General features: G+C 41.5%; 2 protein-coding genes across 3 annotated transcripts in view; one reads left to right on the top strand and one right to left on the bottom strand.

The window, feature by feature from the left end:
* ric1 (RIC1 homolog, RAB6A GEF complex partner 1) overlaps positions 1 to 9,130 on the bottom strand; it is a 47,121-nt gene extending 37,991 nt beyond the window's left edge. Inside the window, exons 1-3 of one of the 2 annotated variants that reach the window (XM_008300184.1) lie at positions 9,126 to 9,130; positions 7,856 to 8,015; positions 1,230 to 1,337 (exon numbers count right to left, since the gene is read on the bottom strand). In XM_008300184.1, the coding sequence (XP_008298406.1) occupies positions 1,230 to 1,337; positions 7,856 to 7,996 (249 nt within the window). In that variant the 5' untranslated portion in view covers positions 7,997 to 8,015; positions 9,126 to 9,130. Of the gene's footprint in view, positions 1 to 1,229; positions 1,338 to 7,855; positions 8,482 to 9,125 lie in introns of those variants that run through there. The other variant, XM_008300183.1, reaches the window with a different exon arrangement.
* Positions 9,131 to 10,337: 1,207 nt separating this feature from the next.
* On the top strand, positions 10,338 to 14,950 carry exosc2 (exosome component 2). The gene is made up of 9 exons (XM_008300182.1): positions 10,338 to 10,664; positions 11,114 to 11,215; positions 11,736 to 11,781; positions 11,872 to 11,961; positions 12,049 to 12,114; positions 12,208 to 12,276; positions 12,673 to 12,849; positions 14,019 to 14,147; positions 14,557 to 14,950. Exons 1-9 carry the CDS (start codon positions 10,543 to 10,545, stop codon positions 14,635 to 14,637), a joined length of 882 nt encoding a protein of 293 aa, XP_008298404.1. The 5' UTR covers positions 10,338 to 10,542; the 3' UTR covers positions 14,638 to 14,950.
* Positions 14,951 to 15,923: the final 973 nt, after the last annotated feature.

The following is a 15,923-nucleotide window of genomic DNA, read 5'->3' as shown; positions in this document are numbered from 1 at the left end:
TGAGGCTTTGTCCATGCTACATAACCAAACAGTTTTCACAAGACATCTTGCTTGTTGTTTACATCCCTTCTTCCTGTCAAAGTGTTCGTAACATGAACCACTCAGCTACAGCGAGACCCCCGACTCTGAAGCCCACTGATATCTCATATTGTACTTCTCGTATTCTTGTTTGATTTTTAAAACTTCCATATAGTCGAGCAACTGTTCCAAAGAAATTTCCCTGCGGGTATTATTAAAGTTGTTCTGATTCTGACGTGAAGAGCTCGAGGACGGTGCTTCAGTTCTGCTCTCACTGCCACGGGAATACCTTCTTTGTATCTGGAGCTCGGCATAATGTAAAAAAAAAAATAGGGCAAACTCTGCTGTTTAGAAAAGTGTAGAACCACTTCATTTTTCTCTGTCTGGCATTTGTCGTGCTCATTCTACTGTAAAGTACAACAGCTACGAGGAAGCTGCTTTTGCACTAACCAGCGAAATCCAACACAATCCAAAGCAGCAGCAGCTCTGCCATACAGTCTATTAATAAGAATTTTCAGTTTATGTTGACGTTGAGGTGTCCTGCAGTGCATTGTAATTTAAAGTATCTCCAATGTTTTGCACCTCTCATGTATTTTAACAGGGTGGACAAAATATAAGAACAATTTTACATATAATGCAACTTTTTTTTGACAACGCCAACAAATGGTAAGAAGAGCGGTTCCTGTTTCAGAGGCTAGAGACCAAACCGGTACGAGAAAGGGAAAAGAAGTGATTACATGTGACAGTGAGCAACACGACTGCTAGTCCGGTGTGTCAGAACCCTTAGGTGAGTGCAACACCTCACGGAGGCAGCTTGTTATGCAGCCATTTTCATTTCAGCAGCGCTCAGGGTCGTGCCTGTACCGATGTGTGAAGGTCATGTAAAGTTTTTTTTCCACCAAAATAACGTCGACAGTAAGTGTGGGGTTTCAGTTGCGATCAGACACGGCTATATACTTTGTCAGTGTCATACTTCTGACAGTTTGCTGCTTATACGTGGAAATTCCCACAATTTTATAGCCAACAAAATTAAGCACGGGTGCGATAATTGCTGATTTTACTCATTATGATTTTTTTTTTCTTTTTGAATTCCAGTCAAAACTCCGGCCGCATACTCACCATTTTGCGGTACGAAGAAGACATTATACAAGACGTGGGCTGATAAATCAAGCTGCAAATATGACACGACAAGGATAAAGTGGTGCGCTTACCGCCACAGCTATCATGGAGTCGTCTGGTTTCCATTCTGCCTTCTGGTAGAAGCCAAACTGGGCCGCCGCCTTTGCAGACTCGATATAGCTGACTATCAAAACACTGGGCTGTGGGTGGGAAACAGGGACATGGGAGAGAAAATGAGCATTTGAAACAACATGCAGCTCGCAGACATCTGCCTGCCTCATCATGCAAAAATTCCCTTTAATTATGCAAAACCTAATGAAACACACTTAATATTTACAGTGGTGACTGACAGTGATAATTTATACATGTATATATTTGTCAGCTAGTGTGCTGGAGGGGGGGGGTTTGTTGCTAATGCTTTCATTGCCGAAAACATTGGTTCTTTGGCAAAGAAGGAATACAGATTTGATTTGAATTTCTCATCCAAAAATGGGACAAATATAAAACCCGACTGCTGCCAAACTCCCAACTCTTATCAAGCGAGGCTCATTTGCTGTGGAAAAATACATCTCAGCCATGCAAACAACAACATGTCCATGCTACTGTTTATACCATGAAACACATACAGACAACAGATGAATATGTGTACATAAACCGCCTTTGGCAAAGGCTGCTGCCCATTTTCTTGCCACTGCCCACTCTCATGTTTATCTGCAGCAAAATAAGGAGCAGTGAGTAACATATGTGTAACTTCAACCACTAAGTGTGAAAACAGCTGTTAAGACGGAGCGCTGATAAAGAAACCACAATCTCTATTTTAGAAACCGCAACACCTGGCAACGCCTCATTCTTGAGTTATTCGCCGTTGGGAAGCCCCCAGGAGAAAATTTATGGTTCATTCAAGTAATAAAGCTGTATAATGTTACATATTTCAAGGTTACCAGCACAGATCATTACTTCAATGTGAGTCAATACTGAGTCTTCCTGTAAATGTAACTAAAAGACTGCTGATTGATTTCATTTCTTGGCACGTAGCGGTGCCACTGAGTGTGGTAAACATGTTTTGTCATGTGTGGTGCTGCCATGATGGTGACCTCTTTTGATTCAGCTCCATTTTGCAGACACATTATTAGACTTACTGACTTTATTAATCCCAGAGGGAAATTCAGCAAAGCAAGTAAAATTCTGTTTTCACTGAGATATAACAGGACTTGACATCATCAAGAAAAAAAAAACAACAGAACAGGGTAATGTATGGCTTCGGTCAGGTAACTAAAGTAGGGAAATGTCTGCTGTAATTCCAGCTGCACTAGTCCTGATAGCTAGTCAGTGTAATGAGAGAACAGGCTGCAACAATTTCTGCCCTACAGTGTCACTTTCATAGAATTAAAAATTAATAATGCCAGTGACAGTCGCACTGGCTGGGAAGCAGAAACTGTTCTCCTCCCGAGGAGTTCCAAAACTCAAAGACTTGAAAAAAATGTATATATTAGTACTGAATTGACAGCTTGACAAAATGACAACTTAATGGAGCTACGTATGGTGCAGCATGTAAGTATTGTGATGGCAATTACATTTGCAATATATTTTTAAAAGCCTGCTTCAGTTCAATATTCCTTGTTTTAGATCAATTTACATTTTACATTGATGGACACATGAGACACCGACAAAAGCATGACTGTTACATGAGGAGGACAGCAGGAATTTGTGAAACTACTGCCACAAGGGTTTGGGTCAGAATCGCTGCACAGCATACATATATCAAAATGCAGACTTTGTCATTTGCTAGTTGCATTATTTTAAACTCCAATTTCAATTTGAAATAAATTAATTGCCCCACATGTAACCAGTTAAGTCCTTTAACTTTTTTTTTGGCAAACATGGAAGTCAAAAAAGGCAAACCAGCGCAATCTGTTTCAATTTATTTCCCCTTTAGGAACAAAACATCTGACCAGAACTCAGAGTGACATGCTTCACTGGATAACATATGCTGAAATTCATACACTTCATGTATTGTTTCTAAGAATTAAAGTTGGTTATACTCTACCTGCCTTTATTAACAGCGCTTTCATAATGGACTACAAGTAATTCATCCTGTTAAATGTATTTATGGATTACATATAAAAAATACAGCGTCTCTGCAGTGGCACAGATATATAACTGAACTGTTTACTCTTTGCTTCTTTGGCCCTCAATACCTACATTCCCTTCATTGTGTCTGTCTTTTCCTTCACAATGTTTTTTGTTCACATTTTTACAATTAACAACACAAAATTCAAAGCACTGTGTGTTGACAGTCATTAAGAATCTACTGCAACACAAATGCACCAAATGTGTAATTAAACAAACAGAGCAAAAGAAATAATCAGGTAAATACTAATTCTTTTTAATGCCAGGATTCTGTGAACTAATCTATCAAAGATTTGCTTGTTGCACATTTTTAGGATATTCTTCACAAGTGGGAAAAGTTGCTGCATCACCTAGCATCACCCAGCCCTGTAGGCAGTTAGGTGTACTTCTCCCTAACACAGACAGACTGGCCAAAAGAAAGACTGACTTTACAAGACTTTAGTTTGCATGACAACATCCCAAATAAACAACCGGTACACACAGCAAGTGAACTACAACTGCACTGCCATTTCCCGTGCACCACCACAATTCCACGCAGTCAGTAGGTGTAACTGAAGAAATCCCCGGGGAGCCTAAATGATTACACACACAATTACGTTCAATCATATGTGGGCATAACACACCACACTGATCATTTTCGCGAGCACCCAGAGCCGAGCATGGAGCTCTGCACATGCACACATAATATTATACAGTTATGGCGGTGTGGCAGAAGAGAATAACTTCAAGGCTAAGCTACTGTGCTGCACGGATTAGTAATAGCGCCTCGTCTGAACTAACTGGGCTGCACAAGGCTGAGACCGAGGAGAGATGGGATCAAAGAGACTGCACCTGGTGGCAAAGTGATGGCCGAGAGCAACAGGGGCAGAGAAAAAAAATGGCAGATTTACAATCACCTTGAACTCACCAAATAACCTGAGCAACATGTAGTGTCTGTGATAAGAAACATGAAGCAGGAAATAAGAAACCAGATGTGGATAGTATCGAGTGTTGACACAATGAGTCATGTTATGAACCATGACAGACAGAAAGACAATCTTAGAATACATTTTGACATATTAAAAAAATATTTTGTGTGAAGAGATTTTAGCTGGAATCAGTAGAGGACAAAACACAGCTGTTATATAACGATATTGCCATAATCCATTAACCACAGCATCACCCTGTTTGCACTTTTTTTTTTTACAATGCACCTTGGGTGATCATATGAAAAAGTGGAGAGCATGAAATTAGTAAAAGATAACCTCGTGATCCGATCCCTGCGAGCACTTGCCAGGGTGGTTTGGGACACATTTGACCACATGTAAGCGCTAATATGTGCATAGGCTTCCCTTAAGATAAAAACACGTCACCAGTGCAGGACATTGTGGTTGTCCAGCGCTCTTTTGCAAGTCACAAATAACTCTGACCTGCCAGTCTAAACATTTGAAACAGATGGTATATTAGTTCTCGAAACATCTTTGCAGAAAGAAATCTGGTGCTTATCTGGCATCAGACTGACAACAATGTGTAATCTGAACACGGATGGACGAGGCGAGTTTGACATAGCCAGCCTTTCTTTGTGTAAGCCGGCTGGACAAAACCTAAAACCCTCGTCAGAGATAAGAGGTATCACAATGGTGGTTATGAACTTTCTTTGTTAACTCAGGCTTTCTTCGTCAAGACTCTTCTTCAGGCGTTCACATAGAAGGGGGCTTAAACGCATCACGTTACTCCTCTTCCACACAAAACGGGCCAATCATGTGCTGCCTACTTCAGGCGACAGGTTGTTACAATGGCGAGCTATAAGGAACATAAAAATCCATGAAAAAGTGCTGCTACTGCTTCAGGAGAGGGATGCTGGCAGAAAACAGTTAATTTGGTGTTAATAAATTCATTTTACCGCTCAGTGCAGAGGCCTATTATTAACATGACAGCTGCACATTAGAGCCGCTAAACTTCATATATTTAAACATAATACTCCATTTAAATGCATTTAGGTCTGACACTGTGCCATAATAATGGAAAGCACTCTCTGATCTATAGGCTGCGGTACCAGCAGTGTTAAACAGTCTTGACAGTAAATCAGGACCAAATATAAAAACATATTGATGTGATTTCTGCATCACCATCTGGTACATGTCAGGTTCTATGGCTGCGCTTTGCATATGGTGTACAATGCTATACATGCAAAGCTTCATGCAGGAGTATTAGTGGCGTGCAGCTCAACTGGTTTACAGATATAACATATTCTCACAGCTGAGCAACAACGTGGTTTAAGGGAGACGCTTCTTCCTGCCGATTTAAATCCAAAACTCTGAACATAACCTGTAGCAGGTTAGCTCTGTCACATCAGTTACTATCGTGGCCTAGCAGGTTTAAAAACAGCCACTTTCATAACACTGAAAACTCTGTCTTTAGGCTCAGCATACCTCATAACCTCACTAGTCTGGCTTCACAGTACAGCCCTCAGGTCTGGAAACAGGTGTGAATGGCTCATATCTATCACCATCACTCAGTGTAAACAGGGTTTCTGTTAAATTTAAAATCACAATGCTGATGTTACCTTCAGTTTACCCTGTCTTTGCTTTCATAAATGTATTTAATAAAAAGTAGTGTAAACAAAACCCTCCACATCATCTCTGTGAGTAGAGCTGGTCTGCATAGTGAAGCGGAAAGACATAATGGACTCAACAGATGTGAAAGGTGCATGTCAAGAGGAAAAAGTTGCTCCTATCACCACTCCTGAGACATTCCTTTTCCTGGATGCCCCACTGATACTTGTAGGCAGGCAAGGTTCTTAAGAAAGAGGGGAAGCAAAACATGCTAACATCCTGTGTGGGCCTCAGGAAATTAACAGTGACCCTGATCCATTGTTGCTACAACTCAATAATATACAAGCTGTGTGGAACTCAGACTGCTGTAAACAATGTGCTCAACTGCAGGTTATCAAATCAAATGGCCTACGCTCTACGTCACCACAGCGAAATCTCTAAACAAATGGGGGCTGGAGTACAGAAATTCACAGCGCTCGAAGCACAGTTCTGCATTCTGAAGGATCCTTCTGCTGCACGATGCTGGTGCAGACACTGGAAGAAGTGGTGCTGATGGAGAATCAACGAACACTTCAAGAGCCATCCTGCATTTACACGGTACTTAAAGTTGAACTACAGTTTAACCAGATGTAAGGGCTCCCTGGAAACAAATGGCAGGACAAAAGCAGAATTTCATTTGTGGTGATAGTCGCCAACTCACACATTAAATAAATGTGGACACCAGTTATACTCTAATACTGACTAGAGCATGTCAAAACGTACATGTCATCGTCTGTACTGACGTGTTCACCAATACTTTCACTCTTCAAGCTTGCATCACCTTCTTTATGCTTCCTTTTATTACTAAAAAACATGTTCCTACAACTTCTCCCATCATACACCTGACTTTCCCATGTTATTTTTATGATTTGCATTTCTCAAGTTAAAAAAAAAAACAGCCAATAAAGCATCCATCTTTCTGACTAACTCCTAACCTGCAGCGCTGCCATTTATTCCTGTATTTTTCCTTGGAAGTCAGAGCTTAAATGTCACATAATCAGTTACACAGTGATTCTGGTCAGCTCATTTTATGACATTACCCTGCACCTAACATCACTGTTCCCTTATAGATGGGCAGTAGCCAAAACTGAATCAGTTAAACCAGCTATTTTGGATGTGCTTAAAAAGAGATCAAGGTTTAATGAAAGTGCCAGTTTCAGCACAGAACCCATACCTTTGAGAAAACGTAACATCCTTGTATGTAAAAAAGACCAGATTAAAAACATCCTCTTGTGGGAATAGACGGTGATAATACCCAGAAGAGTGGCCTTCATCGAAAGAGCAGCCACTTAGAGAAGCGCAACCCTGTTTCTGAGTCACTATGAATTTTGCCTGCTGTGTTACGCATTTGTGGATGAGAAATGAAAAGGAAAGAGATCAATTACTGCGCTGACATGATGGCATTTATCATTAACTCTGGCAGCCTGGAAGATCCTGAGTTAATGTTGAGCTCCTGCCTGACAGAACATACCACAACATGCAGTCGGGGAGTATTTGTTTTGAACACAGTTGCTGATAATAACTTAAATTTTGATCATGAGCATGTGCGGCAGAGCACACAGTCAGAAACACTCAACAAAAGTGCACACACATGTGGGAAAATCTAAAGAAAGAAAAAACAATGGTGGGGAAGTGGAGACTGCCATTAGTCTGACCTAGAGCATTCATCAGGTGAGTTTGTGTGGCAGGGGGATTAAAAAGCCATCAGATCTTTGCTATCAATCAAAAAATGAATGAGAGGAAGGACGCACATTAAAAAAAAACAAAAAAAAAAAACATTCAAGCACCACGTAAACTGCATTGCTGCGCCTATGAGATTACGGATATCCTCAAAGGTGCGTCACCTGTCACCTATGTGCCAACACATCAAGTCAAATACCTTTCGATTGCTTTTAATGGTGGATCAGTTTTAACAGGGCGCTAATCGCAGCTAAAAAAAAAAAAAACGAAAGTAGCGCTGCATTGTTTTGGTCGGGACAGCTGAGTTCACGACCGAGCTGGTTCCCCTAACTTACCCGACTGAACCAGATGCTGAGCTGAGTCTCCGACAGCAGGGCGAAGTAAAACCTCTGGGAGCTGGGCTGGATGTGGAAGGGCTCCTCTTCACTCCTCAGCGGACAAAGCAGCCTCCGTGGCCAGCCGGTTAGAAAATACATGACGGCGAACTCACTCCGCCTCGACACTCCAAACAGTGCCGCAATGCCAGATCGTCGGTGCCCCCTATTCCTCCTTAAGTAGTATTTTCTAATCCAGGTGATTCATTTGCGGCCGTTTCCGTGAAAACAAAAACTTTGAATGTGTCTACACAGCCCAGTGTTAGCACTGGACACGGTATCGATCCACGGATGCCATACGGAAAGACCCAAGCAGCCGATGGAGCTACACAGCTAGCCCCGGGCTAGCATTGGCTTTCCAACTTGAAGCTAATGAGCAGTCCGAGGCAACAACAGGGGGAACCGAAAACAAAAGCGACCAGAGCCGCCGCGTCGCCGTACAACACCGAGCGGCGTGTCGCGACCGAGAAATGGGTCGATTAACTTTCGCTCCCGGTGCCGTATCAGTTCTTACGGTGCCTGGACCAGCGGTGTTTAATAACGGCAAAGCGTCCAGTTTTCACTCCTCTGTGCCTCACCGTCGCCATCTTTACAAGACTCTGTCTGACTCAACGCTGATTGGACGCGACGGGCAAGTTTGCGTCGTGTTGACATCTGACGTCACCTCTCCGTTATGTGAGACCACAGCGGCGACGAAGGCAGCGTGGGCCGACGCTGACACCCGCTGGTGGAAGAGTAAAACGTCTTTACACGCCAATAATACGAAGATCTAAAGGAAACAGGACTGTTTTGGTTGCTTGGAGACTTTGCACCTCTAATCCAAGAGGCTCCTTTACTTCTAAATGACTGATGGGGAGACCCAGATATAGGGTAGGCCGACCCCCATCACATTTCCCCTCCTGATCATTAAATACAGTCAAATTTTTTTTAAAATTACAGGTCTGGTCTTGATAGTAAGGGCATTTTATGAGACATTTCACAAATCTGCCATCTAAATTGTTACCTAATAATTTCTTCACCAATATGTTTGTAAAGGTGTAATAACATGTTTAAAAATGTTAAAATTCAACTCCAGTGGGAAACCCTGAAAAAACCTGCTCAAGTTAGGGTACCGATAAATTATTGTAGAAATTTTTTTTTTTTTTTAAAGATCTGGCCTTAAGTAGCTTATGAGGGGTTAAATCAGGGTTTTTTCATGATTCTGAGTTGATTGTTAGCATTTATTTTTCACCACAAACACAACAAAGGGCCACACTCACGTTTACATTTACATTCACAGTAGTTTATATTTCACATACTTATACAACACAGTTTCTGCATGTAATGCCTTTACAGATTCCACAGGCCGAGATGCACGTGACCCCATTCTTCTTGCAGCTGCACCGCTGGTTGCTGCAATCTCCATGACAGTTACAGCTGGTGAACTTCAGTAGCTCCTCAGGAGCCATGGGGTCTAGTGTTGGAACTGGCTCATACCCATGCACACTGAACGTCCATCCATAGTCACTGGGGTTCAGAAACATGCTCTGTAGAAGGATCCAGTCCCATGTCTGCGGCTAGGCATGCAGTGAATGCTGTGCAGCTACACCCTCTGTTAGAGGTAGAGTCTCTGGTTTGATCACTCCTGCCGCCGCCTTCCTTGAGAACATGTTGTACCAAATTTCACCCATTGTAGTATCTGGTCCATGACAAATGTACTGGAAAACAGCAGTACCAGCCTGAATCACTGCCTCCTCGGTGGCTACTGTGCCAAAGAAGATGTCCATGTACTCGTCCACATCCCCTGCACAAAACCTGAAAAAATGCACCAGGTTTGTGTCAAGTATAATCCATCCATCCATTATCTATACACCGCTTAATCCTCACTTGGGTCGTGGGGGGCTGGAGTCTATCCCAGCTGATTTAGGGCGAAGGCAGGGGACACCCAAGACAGGTCGCCAGTCTATCGCAGGGCTACACTTAGAGACAGACAACCAAGTGTCAAATATAATGTGAAACAGAAATACAATAATTATTTTTATAAATATTTTTACTATGATGACAATAATGCTGCTGCTGCTGCTGCTGATTTATTTATTTATTTATTTTTGTCAAAGTAATAGCAGTGTTTCTGCAATTGCTGGCCATGCAATTAGGGAGAAAGATAAAGGGACTATGATTAAAGCACCCTGCAGGTTTGGGTGACTCTTTATGAAAAATAAATGTTAGTTTAATGGGAACTGGTATTTCTAATTTTTAAAAAAAATAAAATAAAGGGATTTCCCCGCAATTTAGATGTTTTTGTTGTGTTGTTTTGAGTTTTAAGTTTTGTGAGTGAAGAAGTTAGAAACCAGAATCTGTAGTTCCCCTCCAGAGCAGGAGGTGGCGGTAATGCGCTCTTGGTGCCTGTAGAGGAATTACGGAAGAAGAAGAAGACGAAAAACACGAAGAAGAAATTTGTTTCCTAGCATGGTTCATTAACGGCACAGCTTTTATTTTCCATACCCTACATGTTTCTGGACTGTGTTGGCGATTTTTAAACTACTTATCTTTGTTGTCAGTGAGACAGTCAGACTTGTGTTTTTGTAGGTGGCGGTAAAACTTCTAGCTAAAGTTGTGCGCCAGAAACGGAAAAAGGAGAAGAAGAAGAAGAAGAAAAGCAGAGCAGCATGGCTGTAGACATGAGACTACCGACTATTAGAAAAACAGTGTCGTTATCAGTTGATGCTTTTGACCGAAAAGACCTGGTCGTCCCCGGCGATGTTATCACTTCAGACACTGGTTTCATGAGGTAAGTACTGGTTTTATTATGGAACAGAGTCAAATTAAACATACTGCTGATGTGTGGCAGGTGTCTGGCTTCACTGGTTAAACAGTGAAGAAAGCCACACTGAAACCAACTAAAGTCAAGTGAACTGACATCATCATACAAGGAGGGCACCAGCTTGACCTGCTAATAATAGTATAGTTTAATATTGACTTACCTGGAGACCAGTTGGTGAGAGGTGCAGAACAATAACTCAGCATATTAGGAATGTGAATCCTCCACTTTGAGGCTGATGGACAATATCTGATGTAAGTTTAACTGTAATAGGAACTCAAAACAGGAACAAAATCATAATTTAATCTTTGAAAATAGCGACAATGTTGTCTGCAACCTCTGGATGTCACAGTCAACACATCTCTTAACCAAATGCCATATTACTGTCATGATCAGTGCTATGTACCACTTATCCTCAGGGGTCATGGCACCTACGTGGATGAAGACAATCTGACAGCTTCAGTCGCCGGAGAGGTGCAGAGGGTCGACAAACTCATCTGTGTCAGACCGCTCAAGACCAGGTGAGTGGCTGAACTGAAGCTCTTCAATCTTACACTCAGAGAATAATAATTTGATCGACTTGTGCACGGCTGAAAGGTGGATCGGTGGTTAGCATCGTTGCCTCACAGCAAGAAGGTCGCTGGTTCGCATCCCAGTGAGGACACCCGGGATCTTTCTGTGTGGAGTTTGCATGTTCTCCCCGTGCAGCGCGGGTTCTCTCCGGGTTCTCGGGCTTCCTCCTACAGTCCAAAAACATGTTGAGGTTAATTGGTGATTCTAAATTGTCCGTAGGTGTGAATGTGAGTGTGCTTGGTTGTCTGTCTCTAAGTGCAGCCCTGTGATAGACTGGTGACCTGTCCAGGGTGTCTCCCGCCTTCTCCCTGAGTCAGCTGGGATAGACTCCAGCCCCCCACGACCCTAGTGAGGATTAAGAAGTGTATAGATAATGGATGACTTGTGCACTGATTTTACTTGGTTTGTGTACTGCTGCTTTACAGAGGCTATGCAATTCTCATTTTGCTGTATATTATTTATTTGCAGATTTAACGGCGAGGTTGGAGATGTTGTGGTTGGAAGAATTACAGAGGTAAGACCCTGCCTCTTCTCAAATGTGATCTCTGCCATTTTTATTAAAATATATGATCATCGAGACGGTGATTTTTGTGATTATTTGCAGGTTCAGCAGAAACGGTGGAAGGTGGAGACCAACTCTCGGCTGGACTCCGTCCTCTTGTTGTCTTCTGTCAATCTGCCAGGAGGAGAGCTGGTGAGACGATAGATTCACTGGGCGAAGTTTTTGTATTACAGTGTTGACTGAACTAGCAAAAAGCTGTATTTGATTGTGTCTTTTTAGAGGAGAAGATCAGCAGAAGACGAGCTGACCATGAGAGAATACCTTCAGGAGGGAGATCTCATCAGTGTAATTAAGAGCTTATTATGATCTTTCATTGGCTGCTCCACCTTCTTATTCCCACTTTATAATGTCTGTGTTTTATTTCTCCTGTGGTTGCAGGCTGAGGTGCAGTCTGTCTTCTCAGATGGAGCCCTGTCACTTCACACCCGTAGTTTAAAGTACGGAAAAGTAAGTAATGCCAATGTAAACAATAAGATGCATAATGCAGCTGTGATGATATACCTAATGGTTCAGTTTCCTCAAGGAATCACTGGTTGTGGTGCATTTAGAGCAGTTAAATGCCAGCATACATGCACAACATGCTTCTGAGTGGTAAAACATGCCTTAGTCTTAATCTGTGAAGCTTTAAATACTGGCTCTTTGTATAATGACATAAATGAGACTAAAACAGTGTTATTAATGAGTCCTATATATTATACCACAGACATAAAGAATAGCAGTGATTTTGCTCTTTTTATGTGTACCATTCAACTGTAACACTTTTTTTTTTAAGTGTAGTTCTTGTTCTTTCATGCCAGACTTCATTTATTCTAATATCCTGTTTCTGCTTTCCCTGACAATCAGTTGGGTCAAGGTGTGCTCGTACAGCTTTCCCCCTCTCTGATCAAGAGGCAGAAAACACATTTCCACAACCTGCCCTGTGGTGCGTCCATTATCCTCGGGAATAACGGCTTTGTGTGGTTGTATCCCACGCCAGGACAGCAGGAGGAGGAAGCTGGGGGCTTCTACACCAGTCTGGAGGTATGAACAGAGCTCACGAAGAGTAGTATCTCATAGTCTGACTAGTCAATGTATGGATCGATACCAGTGTAAATTTAAATGAAGAGGTTAACAGTAGTACAGTTAGTAGAAGGGAGTAGAAATATAAAAAGTTTTGAAATCCACAATTTGTTTGACAAAGACACACAGCATACCTAGTCAAGAATGCTCCCCAGAGGGTGGCTGTGGCTCAGGTGGTAGAGCCGGTTGTCCTCCAATCGCAAGGCTGGTGCTTCGATCCCCTCCACAGTCCAAGTGTCCTTGGGCAAGACACTGAACCCAAAGTTGCTCCCATTGGAATGTATGAATGTGTGTGAATGGGTGAATGAGAAACACTTGTAAAGCGCTTTGGATAAAAGCGCTATATAAGTGCAGACCATTTAATAGGTGCACATGTTCTCTTGTCAATGATCAGGAGGAGATTTAATTATGGGAACCTCAGAGATTCAGCACGATGCAAATCCATCCATCCATTATCTATACACCAACAAAACAGAAATGTCTTGTTGGGGGTTTGCAAAAACACACAAAAAGTCCCATAAACTGATTAAATAAAAAGAAATCTGCATCAAAATGTTGGAAAGAGCCTTGAATATGAGTGGCTGTCAGTGGATTGTCACTGTCATTTATTATTGATTTTCCCAGAAGCAAGAGGCTGAGTACAGAGATGCACAGGACCATCCTGTCCACTCAAATTTAGCTAAATGTACCAAAACTCATTGGACAGCATAACTCAATTTGGCAGAGCCATGGCTGCCAAGGTGAAATATTGTTGGCTGACTGAATCAATCACCTGAGCTCAGTTTGATTGAGCTGTTTTCCACTCATGGTAAACCAGATTAGCAGCAGAAGAACACTGGAGCTGAAGTTGGCTGCAGTATGGGTCAGGGACAGCGTCTCCAGAGACGATACAAAGCATCTGCAAAGCATTTCCATCCAGTTATGAACCTATCGCTGCTGTGTCTCCTACTCAGTGCTTTCTTGTTAATGTAAACCCACTTGATCAAAGCTGAAATATTAGTTTCAATTCATTCTTTTATTTCAGACTAAATGTGCTGAAGAATAAAACATTTGACTGTGCAGATACTTGTGGTCTCTTCTGTCCACACTGAACGTATTTGTTTGTGCGTCTCTTCTCTCTGTACTTTCAGCCTGTTAGCCTGTCAGATCGAGAGGTGATTTCACGGTTGAGAAACTGCCTGCTGGCTCTGTCTGCACACAAGGTCCTCCTGTATGACACTAGTGTTCTCTATTGCTACGAATCTTCACTTCAGCACCAGGTAGGAAACACTTGGGTAGAGGATGATGATCACCTTTAGTAATATTCAGTTACTTTTGAATTCTATCCACATTTAGAGATGTAAACAGATGGCAATGATAAGATTTAGCAATGTAGAAGTGGACTTTTCTATGATTTATTGTGCCATCTAGTGGCCATATTGGAAATCCACAGCTCCTGGGCAACACTAGTGGAAAACAATTGATTGCAGTTCTCAACTTTGACTCTACTGTTGTAAATGTTCATGTGAATCATTCTGCAGGGGTGGGGGGAAGTTTTATTTTTGCACATTTTCATATGCAGGTATTGCTTTTGTAAAAAAAAACTGTGTTCAGAAAATCTTTAATGCATTACATGTTTTTTTTTAGAACAACAATTCTGTAATTCTGTGCCTTATACTGTTTCTGTAGGTCAAGGACATCTTGAAACCAGAGGTGATGGAGGAGATTGTAATGTTGACGCAACAGAAGCTGTTGGAACAGGAAGGTTGAAGAGCTCAAAGCCTCGTCACAAAAACCAAAATCCCATCAAGCAGCTGTGTGACCTGACTGCTGCCCATTTATATGAACAAAGAATTGCCTTTTTTCTTAGATATGTCAAAGTCAGGTGCGAGTTAAAATGTTTTGTTTTGTTAAACGAAACTAAAGTTCATTGTTTGAATGGAAAGGATGTGTAACTTCTGAAACATTCAAAAATCACTGGAACAGCTGTATGACAAAGGCCTGGTGGATCAGTTTTGATAATGTGTGCTGTTATACAAATAAGTATTGTATGCAATAAATTTTCTGTAATTTCTATAAATTGTTTCTGCTTCTCTGTGTAGTCTATAGTAGAACTGAAAAATAGGGAAAGAAGGTGATACTGCATTTATTTTTAAGATACTGTGTTTGTGTTGTGCATCACCATTGTAGTGTGAAGAGTCATTTTTGACTTTATGTGTTGTTTGTCCAATTTCTGTCTGCTGTTCTTGTATAGCTGTCCTTTAACCTAACCCCACTGGTCAGGGCAGGTAAATGCCCTCCCAGAGGCTGATTCTGCTGGAAGCTTTTTCCTGTTAAAGGGGAGTTTTTCTGTACAATGTTGGCAAAGAGCAGCTCAAAGTTAATACTGGAATTTGTACGGGTTTTCTACATAATGTCATTTTGTGTTTACCAGGCTATAGGATGTGCCTCCAGATTGCATTTTGTAGAGGATAGGTAGGATATAAATAAATAAAACTCAATTGAGCTGAATTTTCTACCAAGTAAAACATACCATCATGTTCCTTTATGTGTGGAGAATATGTTTTCCATGCCAGGGCATTTCTGTAGCACCACAGTGCTTCATTTACAATGGCATGTTGTGTCAATTTTACCTTTATCACAAAAAGTTGCAGCTCCTGCAAGAGCAAGCTTCTCATTTCAGTAATAACGGTGATACAGATGCATAATAAGCCATGCAGATTTAGTAAAACAACAACAGAAACAACTTTCCGAAAATACACTTCTGTTAAAAATTACTCTCCTAAATTGGTTTTTCATTGGTATTAGAATATAATTCAGGGGAAAAAACATGAATGGGGTTTTATATCCTCATGACTACATACTGTGTCCATCCAACTTTTCCTTTTGGCGGTTTATGGCTTTGAGTTCATCAGAATGAAAAATACTTTATTTATCCCAGAAGGGAAATTCAAGAATGCCTGAATGAATAAATTTCCACCACAGAAAAAAAAGCCCCAATCTGAATGATAAAGAAACAGAAAGTAAACATATCCAGAAACTCTCATCTTAATGAG

The sequence above is a fragment of the Stegastes partitus genome, unplaced genomic scaffold (genome assembly GCF_000690725.1).
Source record: "Stegastes partitus isolate 25-593 unplaced genomic scaffold, Stegastes_partitus-1.0.2 Scaffold1507, whole genome shotgun sequence".
Lineage (NCBI taxonomy): Eukaryota > Metazoa > Chordata > Actinopteri > Pomacentridae > Stegastes > Stegastes partitus.
The sequence above is the reverse complement of the archived record's forward strand: the minus strand, read 5'-3'. Positions and strand labels throughout refer to the sequence as shown.

What these genes read in the sequence shown, in the direction of transcription:
- exosc2 (XM_008300182.1), top strand. Translation starts at nt 10,543, where the DNA reads ATGGCTGTAGACATGAGACTACCGACTATTAGAAAAACAGTGTCGTTA. An exon ending in GTCAGACCGCTCAAGACCAG is followed by an intron (nt 11,216 to 11,735) that starts GTGAGTGGCTGA and finishes ATTTATTTGCAG; the next exon opens with ATTTAACGGCGAGGTTGGAG. An exon ending in AATCTTCACTTCAGCACCAG is followed by an intron (nt 14,148 to 14,556) that starts GTAGGAAACACT and finishes CTGTTTCTGTAG; the next exon opens with GTCAAGGACATCTTGAAACC.